At 52.3% G+C, this 24,853-nt stretch overlaps 1 protein-coding gene across 2 annotated transcripts in view; it reads left to right on the forward strand.

The window, feature by feature from the left end:
• Positions 1–20,379, forward strand: part of COLQ (collagen like tail subunit of asymmetric acetylcholinesterase) — a 69,197-nt gene extending 48,818 nt beyond the window's left edge. For both annotated transcript variants that reach the window (XM_082625690.1, XM_082625691.1), the window contains exons 10-17: positions 350–385; positions 3,015–3,095; positions 7,531–7,636; positions 13,605–13,744; positions 14,950–15,069; positions 15,404–15,524; positions 16,903–17,005; positions 18,699–20,379. In XM_082625690.1, coding sequence (XP_082481816.1) covers positions 350–385; positions 3,015–3,095; positions 7,531–7,636; positions 13,605–13,744; positions 14,950–15,069; positions 15,404–15,524; positions 16,903–17,005; positions 18,699–18,768 — 777 coding nt within the window. In that variant the 3' untranslated portion in view covers positions 18,769–20,379. The remainder of the gene's footprint in view (positions 1–349; positions 386–3,014; positions 3,096–7,530; positions 7,637–13,604; positions 13,745–14,949; positions 15,070–15,403; positions 15,525–16,902; positions 17,006–18,698) is intronic.
• Positions 20,380–24,853: the final 4,474 nt, after the last annotated feature.

The raw sequence follows: 24,853 nt of genomic DNA on the forward strand, positions 1-24,853 counted from the left end.
CTGAATGAATGAATGAATGAATGGCTGACTGACTGATTCACTGACTGACTGACTGACTGGCTGACTGACTGACTGACCGACTGGCTGACTGGCTGTCTGTCTGTCTGTCTGACTCACTGGCTAGCTGAATGGCTGACTGACCAACTGGCTGACTGCTGGCTGGCTGGCTGTCTGACTGACCGACTGACTGACCGACTGACTGACTGGCTGGCTGTCTGACTGACCGACTGACTGACTGACTGACTGGCTGACTGACAGGACTTTATCTTGAAGAGCTGACCAAACTCTTCCTCAGCCCTTTCAAGCATTATTTCAGAGGCAGTCACTGTGTTTGTTGTTCTCTTCACAGGGTTTCCCAGGACTTCCTGGAATGTTGGGGCAGAAAGTACGTACCTAGAAGTAGTAAAAATAGGTCTCAGTAACAAATTAGACCTTCCAAGTGCAGCGAAAAGAGGTCTGCCTCTCCATTCATCAGGCATGAAAAGCGGGTTTTGCTGTGGAAGTTTCTAGTTTGAAAGGGGAGCAAGTTGTTGAATGCATCAGTGGGACCTCCCTCCAGCTCAGTGGGAGGAAGGGATTCCCCACCTGAGTGGAGAGAGGCGTTCCCTGCATCTTCTGTCTGTCAGAGGGCTATGGGACTGTTCAAAATCAGAAAGCTTTGTGCCCGGGCACTCAGACTGGAGCAGCAGTGGTCAAGGGCCCTGGAGTGGGTCTGAGACCACTGCTGACTGCACCCAACTCAGTGCTCCTTCAAGGGGGCACATGCACTGCCAGAGGCCCACAGAGTTATTTTAGTGGGTAACAGCTAAAACATTTTTTATTTGATAGGTAAATTTATTATCTGTTTAAGTATTTAGTGGGATTTGCTTGGGACAAGACTTAAATAAGGAGTTAATTTGGTTGACTTAAAGAAAAAATATTCAGTGAATAACAATAGAATGGTGTGCAGATATGATAAAAACCATGAAAGTGACAATTGAGTGACAGACTTTTTTAAACTTTTACTTAAGGTTAGGGAAGAGTTATGGGGGTGGCGAGGGGAGTGTCAGAGAAAGGGTGCTTGAATGATCACTTAGGACAACCATCATCACAATGGTGGTTCCTCATGCTGTAAGGCACTGACATTGGAAACTTATTTTTGCCTAAGCCTCAGAGCATGATATTCTTCAAACAGGCAAACGGGATGCTTTCTTAGAACTCTAAATTGTTTTCAAGTTCACCTTAAAATTTTATTTTCCAAATTTGAATGAACAATTTTTATCTGACTTTCTCTTGTCAGTAGATCATATTTAAATAATTTCAATCATCCGACATGATTATAATTTATCACTGCCTAAAGCTGTCAAAAACTCTGTCTCTGCTACCTACATAGAGTGTTGGGTTAAAAATAAATAGATTAATTATATAAGCAAGTGAAAGGAAACATTAAGAGAGACAAATAATTTTATTTTAAAATACTTAGTCTAGGTTTTCATTCAGTGCAACAGTGGACATACATTCCTGTAAAATTAAGTGTGACAGCTTCTCTGGTCTCTGCACCATTTACTAGACTTGCCATACAGAGTTCTCTCTCCCTCCCAGGGCAGCCTGTTTAAGACAGAGCTGATATGATGACCATAATTAGGTCTTTGGAGAGAAATTAGATCAAGACATTACTTCACCAGATGCTTCCAGCTGGTGAAGACAAGGACCACACTTTCTTCAGACGATCTTTTCCAAAAAATTATGCTGTTTATGCTGCTGTTTTCTCCCAGCCAAACAAGATACCTCTGAGCTCCCTCTAAACAGCCAAGGAAAATTATGCAAACATCTCCATGGCCACAGAGAATCCACCCTATCCTAGCAGGCCAAAGGACATGACGGACGGGAAAGAAATCGTAGGTTTAGGGACAATTCTAGGTGAGGCAAAATGTTGGTAGCTTGACAAATTCATTATACTGGCTGAGCCAACAGGTAATTTCAGAGCTTTATGCTTGATCCTTACTGTGTATTGGTGTTCCCTGGAATTTTCCATTGTGTTGTACCTCCTCTGGCCTCCCTGGGAGAAGTCGTCCGGGCGTTTATCCTCGTCTGAGTGGCTGGGTCAGCTCTTCACGGGCACCAGCTGTTGCCTAACAGAAACTCTCATGGCTGCTGTTGCTAAGCTTAGCTTGTGTGGTGCCTTCTGGGCTATGGAGGGGTTACTGGGAGTAGGAGGGATGCCCTGTGGGGTGGGTTCATGAGCCGAAGAGGCCACCACTGGGCTTGGAATCCTGGAAGAACATGGGGAAGGAGAGGTGAACCAAGATGGAGAGGTGGGTTTTACAAAAGGCTGGCCTTAAACTCTGGAACTCTGCAGTTGGTACACGTGGTTCTGATGGTTCCAAATAGAGCTTTTCAATTAGGACTGTTGCTTACGCTGCTTTCCATGCCTTTTACAATAACTAGATTGAGTGTGTGAACATGTGTCTGGAACATCTCTCCCACTAAGAGTTTTTATCTGAATCAAACAGGAGTGAGGTGGAACTCAAACCAATGTTTTACTGAAGAGTGGGGAAATATATAACGTGAGCAGAAACATCCCAGAGATGACAGTTGTCAAAACTGTGTCCAGTCATTCAGAAACCCATAGATTTGAATTTGTGCTAAAAACAAAGCAAAGCACAGCATAAAATTTCAACTAAGGGAAGGCATTTCCCCCATTGGTGTCCCAGGCACAGGGGACTGAAATGCAGGCGCCTCCCACCCTAGCCTCTCTGGATGGGGATTTAGGAGCCAAAATGTGTGCTGCCCGGCAGCTGCCTCTCTCAGATAGTAACCTCCCCACCCGCGGTAACATTCTCCTTCCCATCCTCTTCCTTGAAAAACCTCTCTCCCTTCACACGACCTCATCGCTCTCCCAACCTCCCAGAGCAGCCTGCCTGGAAAAGACTGGGAGTGAACAAGGACAGGCCCCGTGGCTGGAGATTGGATCGACCTGGAGCTGAGCTTGCTCCCTTTGCCCTCATTCCTCTCTTGCTTCTCTTTCTTTCCAGGGTGAAATGGGACCAAAGGGCGAGCCCGGGATAGCAGGCCACCGGGGGCCCACAGGAAGACCAGGAAAACGAGGCAAGCAGGTATGGATCCCAGGGCTCACCGGACCTCCTGAGCTGGGGTGCGGTGTAGAGAGGTGGGCAGGGTGGGGCGGACAGGTCAGGGACGTTGCGGGGACACAGTCTCCAGCACCCTTTGGGCTGGGGGGGCAGTAGCAGCACCCCTTCCGGGGCTCCTGGGCTCTCCACCGAGGCGGGAGTTAGAGACGGATGGGGTAGGATGCCCGTCCAGCTGTGTCAAGGCTAGAGGCAGGAGTGGGTCTTCGGTTCATAAGAACAGGTCTGTCTTATCCAAGGCAACTGGGAGTGGAAATCAGGTCTGCTCGTTCGCCCAGAAAACCTGCTTTTTGCCTCAGTGCCCCAGACACAGATGGAGTTCTGGAATCAGCCCAGATATTTTCCTGCTGTTCAAGGATCTGCTGGGTCTCAACAATAGGGTGCTTTCTCCTCACTCAAAATCCCCATTTGTAAATGACCCCTTTATTGGCACTATTCAGGGTTTAGGGAAAGTTTTCATTCTGAATTCCCCTGGTCAGCAGGCTCTTGTGTCAAACCATGTGATGTGAGCTGTCCCCAGGGCCTCAGAGAACCTCTCCCCTTTGCTCGAATGAGATGTGTGCCCCTTACTCTTTTGGTTGCCAGTCTGTTGGCTTTTTACCTCCTTTCCCATTATACATGTAATATATGATCATCACAGAAAACAGAAAATTCAGAAAACTAGGAAGGAAATCATCTAAAGACCTAACACCCAGGTACAACCATGTTACCATGTATGTACACTTCCTTCCAGTATTATTGCTTCCGTGGACTTTCTAGTCGTTTGTTCCTTTTATATCCGATATATACTTATTGTATCCTAAATTTTTAAAAATCACAGCACACACATTTTAACTTGTTACTGCATTCATTAAGCACTCTTACTCTTAAACATTTTTTTTAAATCTCTGCATCGATTTTGGTAAATAAGTAACCAGAGTAGATATCTTGGACAAGAGAAGCCTAACCAAATTATAAATAATGCTGAGAAGTGAATGTGTTTGGGCACATTTCCATTCTTTCCTTAGGCTAGATCTGTGGCTTTCAGACTCTGGCTTCCATCAGAATCATCTTGGGGGCCGATTAAATACAGATTCCCTGCCCTGGGTGCACTGGTGGTGGTCCGAAGTATGCCTCTCCTCTTCCCCAGTGTCGAGGCCTCACTTCCCAAAGACTCTGATACAACTGGGGCTGCAGCATGGGTTGTTGTTGTTTTTAAAGCCCCACATGAGTCTAATGTGCACCGGGATTCAGAACCACGGTAACACTACAAAGCCAATTCTGGTCTTTTCGAAATGAACTTAGGAAAGACATAGACTCCACCCTGATGAATCAGCTTCCATGATGACTTTGGAAGTCACAAAGTTCCAGTTTAATTTTTAAAGATTTACAGTTGGTGGCATGGCCGCGGGTGGCTTCACAACGATGCCACAGATACCAATGTCCTAAAAACTAGGCTCAGAAAAAGAAGAAAAAAAGGAAAAATCTTTTCAAAAAAATCGTTTTCTCCGCTACTGCTGCGTTCCATCCAGAATGTGTTATGCTTGGGGTTCGAGAAGCCGGTCGGCTTCTGTCATCTAGTTCTTTCCTTGGGCAGTGTTTGTCTTGTCCTGGTGAGGGCCGAAGCCAAGAAGGCTCTTTCTTGACCCTGTTGAGAATGATTCAGTCGGAGCAATCTTAAAAACGACACCAGAACCACATCTGGGAGCTCAGAGAAGTTAGGGAAATGAGCTCATCTTCCTCCAAAGACATTATAGACACCCGAGTGTGCTCCAGCCGAGACTGGACTTGTCAGCCTTGGGAGCGGGCCATGGTACTTTCTTTTTGTCATGAATTAATTGCCTAGTAGAGTCTTACATACAGAGTGTTTGTTGAGCCATGGTGCTAAGAGTCTCTGGAGGTTATGGAAAGTCAACACAAATCCTGGAATCAGAAATCTGGAAGGGGATCCAGGAGTAAGAACTTCAGATCCAGAAGGACTTTAGAGACCACCGACCCAATTCCCTGCATGTAGTCACCAGAAAACCAGGGGCCAGGGAAGTGGCCTGACCGCCCAGGACCCCCAGCCAAGCCAGCTTCCAAGCAGGGTTAGAACCTGGAGATCTGAGACCAGCTTCTTCACAGCAATCTTCACATCAGCCTCCTGCTTCAGGCCTGGCCCCCAGGCAGACTCAGGACAGCAGCTCTTGACTTTATCACACAAATCTTCAGTCACGGAGACACAACTTCCTTGACGGGAATCACCAGACTTGGTGGCAGTAAAGGAATAAAGAATGCTTTTCCTGGAAAGCGCTGCTCAGTGACTCCTGCTCACAGGGGACGAGGCTGTTCTGAATAGATGGCTGAGCAGCAGAACATCTGATTACCGCTGAGGTCAGAACAAGGAGCTTTTCCAGCTCCTTCAAGCTGTGGCACTTCCTGTGCTCAGAGCCAGCTGATGTGGCTCTTAGAAGAACAAGCCTTTGCTGTGGCTATATTAAGACGGTGTGACTTCCTTTGCTATCTGGGACCCATCTTGGTTGCCTCACGGAATGCTAAGGCAAGGCTTAAGACTCCCTCCATGAGGGTGGAACTGGAGACAAACTCTGACCTCACGATCCAGCATTAAGTGTTTAAGAACTCCTTGGACATTGCCGAGAGCGCCCCCAGGGCCATGCTGACAAGGCGACAGGTCACCCCTCACATGGTGGTGAAAGGCGTGCCCGGCCTGCCTGTTCCCCAGGCTTGGGAAAGGTTACATTTCATTAGGTGGGCGAGGTAGCCACAGCACAAGGTTATGAAGGGGACCAGGCCAAAGCCATCAGGCACCAGTCACCGTCCTGGTCGGGGCCCGGGCACGAGTGGACAGTTAGCAAATGGCTTGGGGGAAAGGATCTACAGGTGTGCCAGCCTTGGTTTCTGGGGTCATTCCTAAGGGCAGCTCTGGGGGGGAGATGTGTGCTCTTAACCCTCCCTGAGCAGACAGCAAAGAGGACATGTTGTGTGGAAAGACTATACCTGCAGGTGTGCCTTTCGTTAAGAATCAGGACTTTTCTAACTGTGGGAAAAAGATGAAACCAAGCCAGTTGCTATGATAATCAGCTTGGCCCACAAAGCCCTCGATTCTGTGCAAACCACTTTTTCACCTTTGAGATCTCTGTTAGCCTCACAGCAAGCCTGTGCAGGTGTATATTGCCTGGCCCCGTTTCACAGATGAGAAAACTGAGGCACAGAGCAACAACATGAGTTACCCAGGGTCTCATGGCCAAGATGAAAACCTAGATCTCTCGACCTAGAGCCAACAGACTACATCCGCTTTGTGTGTTCAGCTTCTCCTCCTTCCCCATTTGGTCTGGGGAAAGGAGGTGAACAAAACAGATTCTGGCCCGCAGGGAGCTTCTGTCTCCTGGAGAGACACAGAGGAAATGACCACACGAACAATGGTAGTTATGATCAGGGATAAAGGCCGTGAAGGAAAAGGGCCTATGACAGGGAGAACTGACTTGGTCAGGCAAGGTCAAGGAAGGCTTTGCCGCAACTGCATTTTAGCTGGGAGTTGAAGGATGGGAGGGAGTTAACTAGGCAGAAGGGTGGGAAGAGGGGTTTGGGGCCGAGAGAAGAGTCTCGAGAAGGGAAAGAAAAGGCATGGTGCTGTTGGAGATCAAAAACGCCAAAAGGCTGGGACACGCGTGGAAAGCCTGGCCGTGCAGGGCTGTGGAGGCTGCAGTGAGGAGCCGGGTCTTCATCCTGAGAGCAGCGGGAGGCCACGGGGAGGGAACAGCTCTTGTGCTGAGACAGAAATTGTCCTGATGAGCAGGCAGAGGCCTGCTGCCAGGTGACTGGCCTAAATCCCTGCTCTCTCCTGAGCCTTTCTTTCCTCACCTGCCCAGTGAGGGGTGTGGTTTGGATTGGTTCCTATTCGCTGTCAGGTGCTATGTGTCTAGGACAGAGCAAGAAGTGATGTCTGTAGAAAACAAATTTACTGTTACCCGAGGGGAGAGGGATGGGGGGAGGGGCATTTTAGGGGTATGGGATTAACAGATACACATTACGATACATAAAATAGATAAGCAGCAAGGATTTACCGTGTAGCACAGGGAACTATACTCAATATTTTGTAATGACCTATAATGGAATATAATCTCCAAAAAAACCCCACCAAATCACTACGATGTACACCTGAAACTAACACAATATTGTAAATCAACTATACTTCAATTTTTTTAAAAAAAGTAATGTCTATAAGCATGCATCCATCACTGTCTCAAATGTCACTTGCCCTGAGGTTTTTAGGAGCTTGCTGGTCCCTCTAGGACCTCTGGGACTGCATCCTCCCCCTGGCACTTGCTCCAAAGTGCAAGGTGGTCCCTAATTTAGAGATGAATGGGGGAGGAGGTTTGCCATGTCCTGCTCTTATAACAGGCTCTGCCTTTCTCTCTGTCAGGGGCAGAAGGGAGATAGTGGAGTTATGGGCCCACCAGGCAAACCTGGGCCTTCAGGTCAACCTGGCCGTCCAGGCGCCCCAGGCCCCCCAGGTCCCCCGTCTGCAGGTAAGAGCTACACTGCTTCACCTGATCCACACTGTTGCCCTCCTGGCCAGCCTCCCAGAGAGCACAGGGAGATGTCAGCAGAGGCCTGCCTTGTGTTCTGAGTTGGAAAATGCCTGAAGCATTTCAATATATTTCTAATTTATCCACAATTAGGCCCATTCAAATTTTACACGAGAGAGATAAACACTATTCTGGCTTTGTTTTGGCATTTTGGAGAACACATGGAGGAGTGAAAAAGAAAAGAAAAATCACATTGGTGATGTCATTTACACTTTAAGTGAAAAATAACAGGCAAGTATTTCATCAACTAACACCCTTTTCTAGAAAAATGTTTCATGGCTCCAAGCAACGCTCTTAAACCTAGAAGTAAAGATGACATTGCACATTTTTCTGTCTTACAACACAGTGTTATAAAAGAGTCCTTACAGGTTTGCATCGAATATAGAAAGAAATCACTGTAAAGGAACGAAAGTCTACCATTGAAGAGGGTGCGGGTACACTGCTACCTTGTTTTACCTTGTTTAATTTGAGGAGCTAAGCCTTTTATTTAGCTTGTCAGCTCAGAGGAAGGCCTTCACAGCACATCATCTATATAAGCGCAGCATCTCTAGGTCCAAGAATACTGTTTACTGACGGTGCAAGATTCTTTGTCCTCAGTTATACGAAAGGAATCAAAATTTTTATTCTAATCCTTTTCTTAAGAAAATGAAGGCATTTAAAAATCCCAAAGCACACTTTTCCCCACTGTGGGGAAGTGTGTACAACCACGTCATGGGAAGGTCAAGAAATGTCATTTTGTTAATCCTTTAAACCAAATGAAAACTGGCTCTGAGACTCCAACCTGCTAGGATGCCAGGGAAATTCAATCTCAGGCATTAATGGGGTTCTCTCCACTTCTTCAACTGCCACAGAACCGTGGGGCAAAGATCCTGGGGAGTTATGGCAGATAAACATCACGGGAGGTCCCTCCAGCCCTCGATGTGCCCCATTCACCTCTGAAATGCCTGTTGCCCAAGGCCACACGGTCAGACACGTGACCACCTTCCTCACGCCAGGCTTGGCTACCAGATCGTCTCCAAGCCTGAGAATCCTGCTCCCTAAGGCTCAACCGTCCCAGGAAGGCCCCACAGCTGTCCCTCCTGAGACCTTGGCTCTCCTCCAGGATTTGGGGGTCCCCGTGCTCCCACATCTGGGGTGATCCTTCCCTTTCTGTCCTCCAGCCCCTCCCTCCTCACACTCGTCATACAGCGCCGCCCCCTTAGGAGCTTTTCTCTTTTGAGAACAGAAGGCAGAAGTCTTCAAACAGTACCTGTTTCTCAGCAAGGGCAAGAAAGCACAAAGTCTTGCCACCTCCTTGAAGTCAGGAAGGAAAAAATAACGGAAGAACAGACATCAATTACTGTGACGAGTTATCCTGCCCCCCTTATTTCTAACTGTTAGGGGAGCTGGACTGAGACGCACCTCAGGCCCTGTGTCCATGCCCGGACCCTGTTTCCCTGCATTGACTGGATGATCTGGATGAAGGTTCTTCCAGCCAGTCCTTTCCCTCCTTGGTTCGGACGCATAACGTTCCACTTGAGCCCATGACCCTGAGCTGCCAACCCCAGAGACTGGGAGTGTGGCCTGAAGCCCGGGTTTTGCCTTTGGAAGGGATGCTCTTGATTCTTGGGGTATTTAGGAGCTCACAAAACTGAGGAATAGCCAGGAGGCGTGCAGTTGGGGGGCGTCTCAGCAAACTAAGACCTCACTGGTCTCACTCTGTGTATCTGACTTGAATCCTGGTTCCCTCCTAGGGCCTGGGGTAGGGTGAGAAGGGCAGGGCCTGGAGACCCTCAGCAGCTCCCTCAGATGCCCGCTGTTTTGTCTTGCTAACCCCATCCCTGTAGCAGGGCCAACGTAATCCTGTTTTCTCTCCTTGGTCCTCTGGCACCTTGTCTTTCAGCCTAGTATGCCCACCCCCTTCCCTCTCTACCACCCCATCCTCTCCGAGATCCCAGCCTCAGTGCCCTCTGCCCTCCAGTGGACTCTGCTGTCTGTTGAGCTGGAGCATATTCCTACAGTCCCTCTGGGTCCACGTGGCCTGAAATAGTGTTCCTGTCATCCTCTGGTCCAGGGGTCCCCAACCCCCAGGCCTGTTAGGAGCCAGGCTGCAGAGCAGGAGGTGAGTGGCGAGTGAGTGAAGCTTCATCTGCCGCTCCCCATCGCTCGCATTACCGCCTGGAGCATCCCCCTACCCCTGCCCCCCATGGAAAAATTGTCTTCCAGGAAACTGGTCCCTGGTGCCAAAAACGTTGGGGACCACTGCTCTGGTCCACCCCACCAACTCCTCTCCTTCCTTCAAAGCCCTCTCTTCAATAAGGCCTTCTTGGTCCCTAACGGGGTGAGTCTCCTTCCCTTGGGCCCCAGTCCCACGTTGCATCTGCTACGGCCCCTCCACTGTTAACTGTTTTCTGCAGATGTGTTTCCTCTTCCTTCTAGATGGCAGGTCCTTGAGGCAGGGTCTTGGCCAAGTCAGCTTTGCATCCGCATGGCGCTGGGCAGGTGGGGTGCATGGGGCTGGCCCCTGCAGGTGCTCACACACCTGGTCTACTTTGACTCTCGGGCTGTCCCACCTGCATTACCGCAGGGCAGCCAAGCAGGATGCGGGCCGGCTCTTTGACTGAGGTCCCCTCCCTGTGCCTTCCTTTGGGTCATTTCCCTTCTGGGGAGCCTCCCAGACAGAGTGAGGCTGCTGAAGAAAATGGGGCAAGAATCCTGCTCTTTAGACATGTTTTTGGGGGGATGGGTAGAGAAGGAGAGGGAGGAATTTCAAAGAGACCCTCCTGTGCCCGGGACCAGCTGGACCATCCTCAGGAGTCGGAACATGCCTCCAAAGCGATTTCTGAGACTACCTTTGGGAGCCTGAAGAAGTTCCACTCTCAGGAAAACAATGTGTCTACCTACACCCAAGATTCTGCTCACTGCTTCCCAGAGCTCCAGACCCCCTGCCCCCGATCCATCTTGGGAGATCCTCAGGCTCTGTGGACCCCAGGTCAAACTGCCTGGTCTGGTCCATCCTTCTCTTTATAGAGGAGAACTTTGAGCCTCAGAGATCACAGAGATTCCCCAAGGTCACAGAGCCGACTGGTGGCCACTCCTGGTCCAGAATTGCTCTGTGACTCCTGGTCCCGAGACCCTCCCACGTAGCCATGCAGCTTCTGCAGGGGCAGAGTGGGATGGGGGTGACATGGAGACGACTCCATGGCTCCTCTGCCTTCTCCCGGGTTACCCCTCGGACCTGCTCCCACTGCAGCGGCCAGTGGAGATGGGAGGCTCCCTGAGCAAAGATGCAGCAGAGCTGGGTCCTCCGGCTGCCGGGGATGGGGGAGAGGCTGCCTGCTGGACAAGCTCCGAGGGGCTGACTTGGGGAAGTTTGGGTTGCTGTGCCCTTCAGTGCAGCCTGGCAGGAAGCAGGCAGGGGTAATGGATGCCCTTGGACAGCTGGGAGGAAGCGGCAGGGAAATGATGGTGGGGGGGGGAGGGGGGCAGGAAGCAGGCTCCCTGCCACATCCTGTCGTCCTATCTGGAGGCCACCTCTGCTTCTGGTGCCTGGTGCTGGGGGGCGGGACGGTTCTGGGGAGATGGAGGCGGCAGGAGCTTCTCATTACCCAGGTTAACCAAGAAAGAGGGGCTGGGGACGGGGGAGGGAACCACGGCAAAATGCCTTTAGGATGTAATTTGCAATAACCAAATTACAAATTTGGCTGAGTCCTTCCTGACCCCAGACAGGGCATAAGTGAATCATTGTGGTACCTGGGAATTGCCAGCTTCCTGCGAGCATCAGTATTCCCGGGCACGTGTCTTTTGAATGGCATAGTGTTAAGTCAAACATGAACTCAAATCTCAGCCTCACCACTAATTAGCTGGATAATGGGACAAACTCCTGAGCCTCTCTGAGGCTGTGGTTCTGGAGGAGAAGTTGGCGGTCACAGAGCCTGCTGGAAGGCGGCTCCCATGCTCTCCTGTCCTTGGTTAACTCCCCAGAACATTCCTGAGCTGGTGGGGTCTCTGTCCCTCCAGGCACGAGACTGGCGTTCCTCCCAGATTGTATTTGTATTTCTTGTTAGAACGAGCGACCATAACTTGGTGTAAGATGCTGGCAAGCCTCCCTTCCCGGCAGGCTGGCAGCATCCCCATCTTGGACACGTCTGTCCACCGGCTCAGGAAGGCTCAGGGTGTGGGCATTCCTGCTGGGGTCTCCTCCTCCAGCTGCAGCTGCTTCCTCGGGGTTCTGACCAGACCTCTCCCCCCGGGGTCATTTTTTCCCCACCCTTGTGGGATCTGCAAACCATGTCCCCAATTGCTGACTGCCCTCAATACAGTAATACAACCTGAAACCAATGACTGGCTGATCTCCAAGCTCCCCCTTATTTTCCCGGCAGGAGGGGTACTTACTTATTTCTGTTTTCAGTGCCCATCTTTTCCTCTCTTTCTTCTCTCCCTGTTGGTGGCTCTGGCTTTAGCACTTTTCTGCCAGCCGGAGTGGGACCTCTAGTCTTTTCTGAAGACCTTCCCTTTCCAGTTAGTCTGCATTCATTCATTCAGTTATCAAACATGTACTGTGCCCCTACTTTGTGCCACGCCCTGGTGAGTGAAAACAGGCATCCACTTGCCTTTGTGGAGCTGACATTCTCCTGGGGGAGATCCAGCTGGCCTGGATAATCTCACAGTGAATAGAATCACAGAGATAAGTGCCAGGAAGAAAAGGCCTGGGGAACTAAGAAACTGTACTCAGTGTGAACAGGATGGGAGTGTGAGGATTCAGAAAGGCTTCTCTGAAGAAGTGATGTAGGAACCCAGATCAGGAGTGAGCCAGGAGGTGCCTGGGAAGGGAGGGATGGTGGGTGAAGAGGAGGATAGTCTGCTGGGGGGTTTTGTGCAAAGACCATTTCCCGAGACCAACGGCTCTCAACCTCGGTGCTCACTTGTGAGAGCTTTGAAAAGCACGGATGCCTGTGTTCCATTCTCAGCAGTCCTGATGGAATTGGTCTGGAGTGTGGCCTGGGCATCAGGGCCTTTACAAGTCAAGGTGAGAACTACTACCCTAGTAGGCCTCCTACCTTTCAGGGAGTGAATTTCCTGATCACATCTTTTCCGGACACTTTTTTCAGAATCAGGTAAGAACAAATAGGCTGAGCGTTTTCAAACATTCCGTTTCTTCCAGAAGAAATCAAAGAAACCCACATTCAGAAATCCCTTTGTTAAATTCCTATATATAAGAACAAAATAAAATGAGTAACAAAATAATGAGAGTTATCAGCCAGCAATGCACTCACCAGGAAGAAGTCCCCATTGGGAATGGTCTAAACATAAATAGGGATTGTTTCCCTCCTACAACAAAGAAGTCCAGAGGTGGACAGTGGCTGGCTTTGGTTCAGCCTCTAGGTCTCGCTCTCAGGGCCCCAAGCCCCATGAGGCCCTGGTCTTCCCTGCGATCTGGCTTCTCTTCTCACACTTGTTACTTCATTGTTGCAGCACAGCTGCTGCAGCACCAGACATCTTGTCTGTCTTCCAGACAGGAAGAAGGAGGAAGCTGTGTCTCCCTCCAGCTATGCTTCTCCCTTATCAGGATAGACTTCCCCAGACACTCACCCTTCTCCCACCACGGATCTTACATTGGCTGACACTGTGGCATACGGTCACCTCCAGGAGCAAGGGGGTCTGGGAGGTAGAATGCCCATCTGTCTGGTCTCTAAAGTATAGAGAGAGGGAAGGGAGGAAGAGGGTTGGGAAAGGTGTTGCCACACCCAGTGTGGTTAAGGGACTCACACCTTGGACCAGAAGTGTCTCTCTGGACCTCTCCTCCAGGCCTCCCTGAAGTCCACGCTGTGGACTTCAAAGTTCTTTCTGTCATGAAGGTTGCTGACATCTCTCTGGGCTGTTTGGTTTTCTCTTCCTTTGCTAGTAACAGCAGTCTGTTGCTTCCTAGGGCACCTTGTAATGGGACCCAAAGGGGAAAGAGGATTTCCCGGGCCTCCAGGAAGATGTCTTTGTGGCCCTCCCATGAATGTGAATAACCCTTCCTACGGGGAGTCTGCGTATGGGCCCAGTTCCCCACGAGTTCCTGTGGTAAGGCTCTTCCGGGTGGAATCTGGGGTGGTCATCCCTCAGGACTCTTCACATGACTGATGCTCCCCGGGCTTTGTAAAAGCCTTTTAGTAAAACTTATTTCCTCCGTTATACTGGGCACAAGCTCGTTACAGGAAATTGGAAAATAAGGGAAAATCAAAAGAAGAAAACCAAGGTTGTGGGTCTATTTTGGAGTATTTTCTTTGTCTTTGTGTGTGTGTGTGTGTGTGGCTGTGCCGTACGTCTTGCAGGATCTTAGTTCCCCGACCAGGGATTGAACCCAGGCCTTGGCAGTGAGAGCGCGGAGTCCTAACCACCGGACTGCCAGGGAATTCCCTTCTTTGTCTTTTCTAAGAAAAAAAAAAAAGATAGAAAACTTCAAATAAATACAAAAGCAGAACAAATAGCATAAGGAACCTCTTTGTACTCTTTACTCCCGGCTAATCTTGTTTCCTTTTTACGCTTACTCATGACAGCCTACCTACCTTAGATTATTTTAAAGTAAACCCGGACATCAATTCATAATTTGAATGGGTAGGTAACACTCTGCCCATCATGTGGCTGTGCTGTGATTTACTTAACCAGAGCCCAATTGTCACATATGTATCAGGTGCTCCCAAGCTTTTCCCTGATATAAATAACACTGTTATGAACATTTTGAGTATAGGATTTTTGTTAAGAATCATTTCCATGTGTTGAATTACTTGATTAGATGACATCACCTTTTTATTTATGTCTTTGTAACATTTTTTAAAAAAGATTTATTGATTTATTTATTTGGCCGTGTTGAGTCTTAGTTGCAGTCCGCGGGGTCTTCGTTGAGGCGTGCAGGCTTAGTTGCTCCACGGCATGTGGGACCCTAGTTCCCCAAACAGGGATCGAACCTGCGTCCTCTGCCTTGGAAGGCAGATCCTTAACCACTGGACCACTAGGGAAGTCCCCAAGTCTTTGTAACATTTTAAATGTTATAAATTTTAAACCACAGTAGATATTTTTATTTCAAACTCAGACATTAGGAACTGGATTGGGAAGATGTGGGAATCAAGACATTGGTCCCCACTTCAGGAGGGAGGCAGGAGTGTAAAAGCAAACCCCCCTTCCCACTGATCACCAGCCCAAGGTCAGGGATTGTTTCCTCCTCTGGCTCTTCCCCCGCCCTCCGGAGAAGTGTTTCCTGGAATCCTCACCAATGTTTCCTCCGGCAGATATTTGTGGTCAACAACCAGGAGGAGCTTGAGAGACTGAACACCCAACACGCCATTGCCTTCCGCAGAGACCAGAGGTCTCTGTACTTCAAGGACAGCCTTGGCTGGCTCCCCATCCAGGTACGGGGCACGCAGCACACACGCCATCAGCAGAGGGACGCATCTCCAAAGGAAGGAGAGGCCTGGCGCAGAGCTTTCCATGGAAGTCTGAGCGCCCTCCCCCAGCCCGCCTCTGAGAGCTCGCCAGGCCCTGGCTCCCCACGTGGAGCTCTGCTCTGGGCCAAGGCTCCAGACAGGCTCCCAGCCCCGCACAGCCTTCCTGCCAACCACAGAGTTCTGGTTACCGGGGAGGCGTGCCTTCCCCCACCGCCCTGCCCCCGCCCAGAGCCTCTGTCCCCGGTGCCCGGCTACCTGTCCCACCGTACCGGTAACCGTGCTGTGTTTCTCTGGCCAGCTGACGCCTTTCTACCCTGTGGACTACCCCGTAGACCACCGCGGCTCCTGCGGGGACGGGGTCCTGCAGCCGGGGGAGGAGTGTGATGACGGGAACGGCGATGTGGGTGACGACTGCATCCGTGAGTGGCCCCAGCTTGAACCGCCGCCGGGTGGGGTCAGGCCAAGCCCTGGACACCAGCTGTGCTGGTTTGGGACAGTTCTGGAGCCAGAGCTGGGCTGCTGAGGGGACGACCCTCCCCACTGAGGCCAAACGTGAGCCCTCCCACCGTCCAAGCATGGCAATGGGGTTGCTGTCAAGGATCTTGGCCCCAGAGAAGCCACCGGGCCCTCCCTTTCTTTTGAATCCTACTTCTTGGCAAAACCCACGTTCTAATCCAAATTCTTACCAAAAGATAAAGGTGATGCAGGGCTGAGAGGCAGACGGGAGAAGGCAAGAATCTGAATCAGGACTCACTTTTAGCAGACAGAGTCCTCATAGTAGAGCTCTGTTTGGGGGAGTGGGCAGCGGCTGGGCTGCCTTCAGGCTTATGGATGCTACCGGGACAGGCAGGCAGCATAGGGCTGAAGCGTCGCTTTTCTTTCTTCTTCTTTTTTTTTAAAAAAATCAAGTGACAAAAGCAGGAGATGAGGTGGAAAGCATGAGCTTTAGATTCAGATAGAGTTTGGACACAGGCTCTGGAAGCCACTGAGTCACCCTCAGGCTCAGAGAGGAGGCTACACGGTGAGTGGGGTGATGGAGGGCCTCACTTTCCCCACCTGAAAAATGGGTACGACCGCACCGAACGCTCAAGCCTTTAGATTCTGTGAGATTCTGTGAGCTGACGTGCGCGTGGATTGTCTGGGTGCCGTGAGGGCTCGACATCCCTTTACTGCATTATTTTTAAAGTCCTGCTGTGAGAAGCCAGGGCTGGGGACATGTAGGTGCAAAGGCGGGTTCCTCGCCAGCAAGGAGCTCAGAGGAGGATGAGAGTGCGCAGGGGCAGGCGCAGGATGAAGTGTCTGGTTCTCTCCGTGTAGCTGCACTTCCCGCGACAGCTCCTGGGCGGTGATTCCTAGGATGCTGGCTCTGCCTGGAGTCCCCCTGCCCCTCGTGGAGGTGACACAGCAGGAAGGAACTAATAGGGTCTCGAAGCCCTATAAAAATGAGGGTGGGTTCATACTCCTGGCCCCTCCCCTGGTGTGAGAACAGAGATCCCGTGGAAGACGGTCTGGCTCCCGAGGGACACAGGAAGCTCCCTGCAGACAGACAAGTGCCACCAAGGCTGTGACATGCCCGGTGCTCCCCGTCTCCCTACCCTCACCTCGTGGGAACCCGCGGTGGTCCTGCGACGGAAACAGTGTCCTCCCGTGGGATTGGGGTCTGAAGCTCTGGACATCCCTGCAGGAGGGTTCAGGCCCTGTGGGATGGTGGGGGGTGCTCCTTCAGGCCACATGGTCCTGCCAGGCTGTCCCCCACCCCGCCCCCCTCTCAGGGCTTCACCTCCTGTGTCCCTTCAGGCTGTCGCCGGGCCTACTGTGGAGATGGTCACCGGCACAGGGGCGTGGAGGACTGTGACGGCTCTGACTTCGGCCACCTGACCTGCGAGACCTATCTCCCTGGGTAGGGACCACCTCGCGGGCTGTGACCACAGCCCGGCCTCCCTCCCTCCTGCCTACTCCTCTTCCCTTCACAAATATTCCTGAATGCCTCTGTGCTCCTGGGGCTTTCTGGACTCTGAGGTATGGTGACATACAACACATGCATGTCCCTGGTCTCGTGGGAGGACAGTACTAAACACAGAAACCCACATGTCACTCAGAGCAGTCGCCCGCCCCCAGCTCCGCCTGGGCCCCGGGCTGCAGTGCACCGTGGCCCTTGGATGAGCAGCTCCGTCGCTCCCGTGACCACACTGGTCTCCTGGGAGTGGGCCTGCCTGGGAGGGGGGCTGGTGGAAGGGGGAGGTATCCGGGCATTTCAGAGACTCTAAGCATCTGTAACCTGAATTCTCTGGAACCACTGGGCAGGCCTGTGGGTACACATGAGATCTCACCAGCCTTAGTATCTAACTTTGGTGGCTCCAAGGTCCTCCCAGAAACCCCCAGGAATGTAGTCTTCCCTTCAAGCACCCCCTGTAGTTGTTTCTGAGACCCCTCAGTGGGTGTGCACGTGGCTCAGTATCCTGAGTGTCCTGGCCCCCACGAGGACATCTCCCAAGCCCGAGGGCCTCTGCCCTGTGAGGCACGATCCCATGCCCAGAATGGGGTCTCCTGGGCTCCGTTCCCCCAGTCCTCCCAGGACCAGAGTTGCGTAGCTTGTAGGGAAGGTAGGGAGGCCGCTCCTCTCCCAGTCCACATCCTGCTTTTCCCTTGGCCCTAGAGTGGATCCCTGGTTCCTCAGGAGTCCATCTGTCCAGCCGTTCCCTCTGGCCCCACTCCTCTGTAGGCTTGGACCCAGGCCCTCAGCAGGGCTGGGGGACAGACACAAGGCCTGTCTCTCTCCTCCAAGGGGGTCTCCTCAATGCCCACCCCCAAACGCAGGGCAACAAATCAAACCGGGCTGGGGAAGCTCAGACCCCAAACTCCAAGCACTGTAGGCCGGGCCAGGACCCCACTGCATCTGTGTGTCTGTGTGCACTGCCCCTCCCTGAAGTAGGGAGGCTCCTGCCAGGCCCCTGCCAAAGAGCTGATGGAAGGAGACCACTGAGTGTAGACAGTCGGACCTGGGGTAAGGGACACGTGGAGCCCAGGGCTCACCCCTGCTCTCTGTGGTTACTCTTTAATCCCGAGAAGCCTCAGAGGATGCTTGCGAATGTGGGCGTGGTGTATCAATAAAACACAGTCTCGGAATTAGCACTTGGGCTTACAGACGTGTAGGCTGTGCTCTCCAATATGGCAGCCCCCGGCCACATGTAGCTATTTAAATAAAGTTAAATATCCGATTCTTCATTCACACTAACCTTCTTTCAAGAGTTCAGTAGCCACATATGGCCAGTGGCTGCCACAGAAATAGTGCAGTGTGGTCTACTGGACAGCGCTGGAGAAAGGGCCGATTCTCTCTGAGAGGCTGCGTTCAGAGCCAGGCTACCTACCAACCCCTTTCCCCCAGATCCCTCGGATGGACTCAAGGGGAGAAGCCCCAGAGGCCTGGACTCAGCTGCCCCAAGCCCCTCACCTTGGAGCCCCTCGCCCTTGGGAGGGTTGCAGTAGGGCAGCTCTCGGATGAGGCTTGTGACCAGAGTCCCGAGAGGCGGCCTTTGAGAACATGGCTGTGTCCTCGGGGCTCCTGCCCACTGCCCCGTGTCTGCCCCCCTCAGGTCGTACGGAGACCTGCGGTGCACCCCGTACTGCTACATTGACTCCACGCCCTGTCGCTACTTCACCTGAGGGCCGCCGGGAGGAGGCGGCTGCACCCACAGAACTGGCAGCAGCTTCTCCACCTTCGGCAGACTGACGTCACCCTGTCCTGGTCCGGTTTCCACCACCTTCACGCAACAGAAACAAGGACAAACTCTTGCTGCTAAGATGTGCTTTTAACGCAGTCCGACTGGAAGAACCTAGGACCACTGCATCCTGTCTTAACCCCGAGTACCGGGCCTCCTCCACACGCCCATCGCGACCCTCTGGCCAGACCGCCGGCCTGTGGGGCCCTCCCTTCCGAATATCGTGGACTTGGCTTTGCACTGTTAGGCACACAGACTGTTGGAGATTGCTCCCGTCCACTGGGGGCATCTGGGGCGCAGGCCTCTCGTCTCCTCTGACCTCTGGAAATGTGGGCATTCTCACCCGGCAGCTGGCCGGGGCTCCCCGGGCCTGGGAACCACAGAGCAGGGAAGTGGGCCTGTTCTTTGGGGGTGGCCCCCAGATCTGGGCCCAACTAGGGACACCCCCGCCCCGCAGCTAACCACAGCCCACCGCAGCCTCGTGTGGATGCGGCTTCCCCAGGCAGATCCCCAACTGTGAATAAGTACTGAGACTGCCGCCAAACCCTGGGGTGCTGGGGTGCTTGCCGTGTAGACGAAAGCAGAGCAGTGGCCTTCTTTTTGACGTTTCCCGAAGGGGCTGCTCTTGGGGCCTCCCCATCCCCGGCACCATCCTGACCTGGCTCTGTGCACTTGGACCTCCATCCTGTGAATGTCCCTCGTGTCCATTTCTCCTTCAGGACGTTGGCTAGCAGGCCGGCCACTGGTGTTTCCCGAGTCCTTAGGAAACTGCCGCCTGGTTTCTCATCTGGGCCCCACGACTGAGTACATGCTCCGGGCAGAGACGGCATCTGTCCTGGGCGCCGGCTCCTGGCTGCCTGCTGACTCCTGTGAGCCCTGTGACCTCCCTCCCTGTCTTCGTGGTGCATAGTCTTGTCCTCGTGTGCGTGCGCCCGAGCCCCCGTTTCTACAGGATCGTTAGCCCTGCGTGTCTGTGAGCTGCCTTTCATCACCATATTTCCTGAGTGAGGCTTAGCTTTGTTTGGGAAAGACGTCTTCCCCACGGCAGACCTCAGGTGGGGTTTGCCCACTTGCTACCAGATGGAGGGACACTCCTGGGCCTGTGTACAAGGCCTGCGTCTCGGGCACTTGGCATTGTGCTGGTGGCCAGTCGTGGGCGAATCAGCCCCGGGGTGGGTGGACACATGGGTCAGTCTGGCTCCCTCCGCCTCTACTGCAAGTCCCGGGCTGAGGTTCCATGGCCCATGTCTGTCCCATGTGAAGCCACCACCTTCATCCTGGCATCTCCAGATGGGAAATCAAGGAATAAAGGCGGTGTTCCTCCCTACTGTGGCTCTCTCTTCCCCGGGGGTTTGGGGCTGGTGTCCCAGAACTGCTGGATGGGATAAGGGCTCTGAAATCCAGTCTGCTTCCAGACTCGACAGAGGGTTCTAGAATGGGAAGTAGTCCTGCTCCCTCAGGGACGAGGGAGGAAACTGAGGTCCAAGGTCACCAAGCCGGGTCTTGCTCACCCCCAGCCTTGCTTTATGATCTTGCATAGGACAGAATGGAGGTCCAGTACTGCCCTTGGACCTGGCCAAGAGTGGCCCAGTCCTGGGTCCCACTCCTTGGAGGGCACTACTCTGGCCTTCCTCTGGCCATGACCCTCCCCACAGGGCCACGGTGACACTTGCACACTCCATGTTGCAGGTCCCAGGAAACCCTAACTCTCCACCCGAGTGGTCCTGAGCCTGCTTCCGGGGCCACACAGCCCTCTCTCCACGCCTGTCTTCCTGACTGTGGCTTGCACACACCTGTAAGCACGAGGGGTGGCCAGGGACAAGCTATTTGCAGGGGTGGTAGATGGAGCTTGGAGACACAGGCCACACATCCCAGCGTGAGATGGGCCAGGGGCAGGGAGGCCCGCTCTCCTGGTGCTGCCACAGAAAACTTTGAGGAATCTAAAGATTCCAGTCTTCATGAAAGTGTAAGCAGAACCTATTTAATGCGTAACAGTTTGTCAGTTTGATCCTAATGTAAATACTCAGATGTTTCGCGTGGGAGCCACCATCTGTGCTCTTGTCCCTGGACCCCACAGTATTAGAGGGGGGCCCGCCTCCAGCTACTTCTAGGGAGAGTTCTGAAAGGTGCAGGAAATGAAAGGATTCAAGGTCACATGTGTTGAGAATATATATAGTAATAGTCATTCTCCCCCTTCAGCGTTCTGAAATGAAAAGATTTTGAAAGATCGGGGAAGGTGGACCCGTGCCTCCCCTGAAACATTAACTCCGCGGCATAGGAAGCAGCTTTGCCAGGAGCACGGGCACCTGTCAGCAAGCCAGGCAGCCGCAGAAACACCTCCTGGGATCATCTGCTGGTGGGAGGCCCCTGACCCGTTCATACTTGGTTCATCACTTCCTACAGCCTCAGTTTCCTCACCTGAGAGACTTGAGACAGAGGTTGAATTTTCTTCCAACTCGAACGGCTGATGAGTGTGGATTCTGCCCTCCGGCTGTGACAGGGTATGTCCTTGGAGGGGTGATGGATTCCTTTGGCTACTCTCAAGCTGTCACATGGCATGGCTGAGAATATGACAGGGCCTTCATCACCAAAGGAGGCAGTGTCAGTCCAGATGCTTTTGTTGGCAAGTAGCAGAAAATCCAGCTTAAGTATGATATAAACCACAGGGTAGAATTTATTGGCTCATATAACTCATAAGTTCCGGGAGTGGAGTGGCGATCAGGCAAGGTTCAATCAAGGCTTCCACTCCATTTCTAGGCTTGATTTAGCCTCTCAGCTATTTGCATCTCTCCTGTTAATTCAGTCCTTAGCGTGGTCACAAGCTGACTACTACAGTTTCAGGCTTACATCTGGACCTTGTAACGTCCACAGGAAGAGAGAACATCTATTCCAGTGGCTCTCAAGAAGTTTTTTTCCCCCCAGGAGTCCCCAGCAAATCTTGCCTTGAGCCTTGTTGGCCTGTTTTGGGTCACATGCCCATTCTTGAACCGGTTCCTGTTGTCAGAACGCTGCCTGCTGATCAGATCACAGCTGGGTTCCTGAACCCAGGGTGGCAAAGGTTTTAAGATTACCCTTAGCCCACCCCCTGGGGATTCACCAGAAGCATATAGGCTGTGTGGGGAAGGGGTGGCTGCTGGACCGGATATATTGGGGAACAGGAATGGGGCAAATGTGACAAACTTGTAAGCAAAGTAAGGTCTCTGAAGGGAACTTGGTAACTGAGATATAGGAACCAGTGCCTGGGAAGACGGTAGGACAAAGTTTCTGAGCATCTTGGGGCAGACACATGGGTCCATCCATCACCCTAATAGGTAGGGGTGTGGAGGGCACATATGGGTCAAATTGCTTAAGATTCTCCAAACTTCATTATCATCAGTGGGCCAGCTAACACCCCAGTGACTGCTTTACTTGGGTCGTCTGCCCCAGCCCTCCCCTGTAGTGGAGCGAACCAATTTAAATTTTCAACGAAACGCACATCTTCCATTTGTGTGGTAGCAATGGGCTCACACACAGTTCGAGGCCCCTGGCGACGCACCGAGGAGATTATTACACTTGAGCGGCCCAGCTACCACCATGGGCACAGAGGCTCCAGGGTGTGGGCTGGTCCCCCACCTGCATATTCATTCTTAACCATTCTGGGGGGGGTGCAAACCACACAAGAGTGATGAGTTAAGAATTCCCCATCCCACCTCATCCAACCCGCCCGCCCAAGAAATAGAGGAAGAGGACTCACACTGCCTGTATCAGAGGGGCATTCTCTCTTGTGGCTCACTTGAGTTCCTTTCAGCCCCAGGCAGCGGACTTTTAGACGAGTCTCCGAGAAATCTCACCAAAGAAAGGAAGCAGCTATTTCCCCTGCCCTCTCTTCCCCCTGCCCCACTCCCTTCACAGGAAGGTAAAGGGGCCCACGTCACAGTGAACTTCTGCCCCCAGTCACTTCTTCAAAGGCAATGATGAATTTTGTCTTTGATGTTCCAACCCATACACAGAACCATACTCCATGGGTGCCCCACCCCAGGTCACCCTCATCCAACACCTACCTAGATGGGAAGTTCAAGGCAGTCATCGTGGTCATGGGTCATCACTTGAGGCTCACCAAGGGTGTTGTGTCCTGGAGCAGTGGTTCTCAAGCTTTAGCGTTCATCAGAATGACCCGAAGGGCTTGTAATTCTGACTCAGCAGGTCTGGAGTGGGGCCTGAAAATCTGGGTTTCTAACAAGGTCCCAGGGGATGCTGATGCTGCTAGACCAGGGACCTAAAGAGCCTGCTCTGGGGAGATGTCTCATCTGAGAACTGCAGAAGACTAGGCAAAAAACACAGGGAAGACAGTTGGGGACTTCGGGTGGGTGGCTTTTTTATACTCGTCGTTAAAGCCGGGGGGAGGTCTATGTCCCTTCCTCTTGAATCTAGGTGAGCTTTTGACCAATAGAACACTGCAGTGGTGATGCCGTGTGCCTTCTGGGCTAGGTCATAAAAGGCCACACAGCTTTTCAGAACACCTGTCCTAGGGGGAGGCAGCCAGCGCCTAAGATGGCCTCCCTGAGATGGCCTTGCTACAGATGCCACGTATGGCCCCAAATGAGCCTGCTTCCAGACACCCACCACGCGCCAGACATGTGAGTGAGGCCAGCTTGGACTCGCCACGCCTGCCCATCTGCCAACTGAGTGACGTCAGTTGAAGCCACAAGAAGCAGAATTGCCCAGCCAAGCTCTGTCCTAATTCTTAACCAAAAGATTCCATCAGATCAAATGGTGGTGGTTTTAAGCCACCAAGTTTCGGGGCAGTTTGTCGTTTAGCAATAGGTAACCAGAGTGTTGCTTTGGGTTGGAAAGGGTAGGTTAGCAAACTACACGCAGTGAACAGAGTGAAGTGCCCGCCTAGAGGAGCCACTGGCTTGGGCTTGGCGCCCTCTGCAGGAACCACGAACACAAAGCTGTCTTTCTTATCTGTTCTGGACTTGTATCCCTCTGGCCAGGAGAAAAGCCAGAGAGCCCTGAGGGGCCTTAGTGATCATGCAGCCCAGGGTTCTCAACCAAGGTGGAGACATGGGGTCCATGGAGGCAGCGGACTGATTGCAGTAACTGCCCCAATTCCCACACCTCCCGGGATCCAAAGAACCTTGCCACCCCTCACATCGATTGCTGGGGTGTGTCTGCCCACCCGCCCCTCGATTCTGAACTTGGCCCTGTGACTCGCTTTGGCCAGTGAGATGTCAGCAATTGTGACAGGGGTAGTCTCCTCTCATCTAGCTTCTCTGCTTCTGCTGTGACAACATGCCCAGGCCAGGCTGCTGAGGATGAGAATCATGGAGTCGACCTGAGCTGCCCTAGCTGTGAGGGCGGAGGCCATCCTAGACCAGCTAAACCTGTCAAATCCCAGGCACAGGAAGGAGCCCAGTCAAGACCAGAGCTGTCCAGCCACGTCCAGCCTAAATTGCAGAATAGACGCTTATTATGTTAAGCTTCGAGCTTTGGGATGGTTTGTTACACACTGTTGTGGTGGCAATAGTTACCTGAGGATCAATAGTCCCTTAGGTGATGGACATGCACCACCGCTTCCCCACTGAGAGTCCTGGCTCAAGTCTCCCATTTCCACCGGGAGACATGGGAGCCGGGTGTAGCATAAGCAGCAGAGGATTCCTGGCCTAGTTCTCTGAACGCATAATTGTCTTCAATCCAAATCTACGGAGCACCCAATAGGTCAAAGATGCCACAGAAAATTTAAAAGGAACGTGGTCACTTCCCACATAGGGATTTACAGCTATCCGGGCGCCAAGACCACAAGATAGGCGTGGGTGTCGCTGTATCCAAGGTGCGGAGGGCAAGCAGGAGGCAGGACCATTTCCAGACTGTGAGTGTCGACTGGGGGTCAGAGGTGTACACGTGTCCTTCTGTGCAGCGCGGCATTCCAGGTGGAAGGCCTCCAGTGAGCTAAAATGACTAGGATACACGTCTAGGGACACAGTTTAACCCCTGCATGGTTCCCAGACCCAAAACTAAAAGCCTGCCTTTCCAGACCCAGTAAAATG

This window comes from Mesoplodon mirus (genome assembly GCF_964341445.2).
Source record: "Mesoplodon mirus genome assembly, chromosome: 6".
Taxonomy (NCBI): domain Eukaryota; kingdom Metazoa; phylum Chordata; class Mammalia; order Artiodactyla; family Ziphiidae; genus Mesoplodon; species Mesoplodon mirus.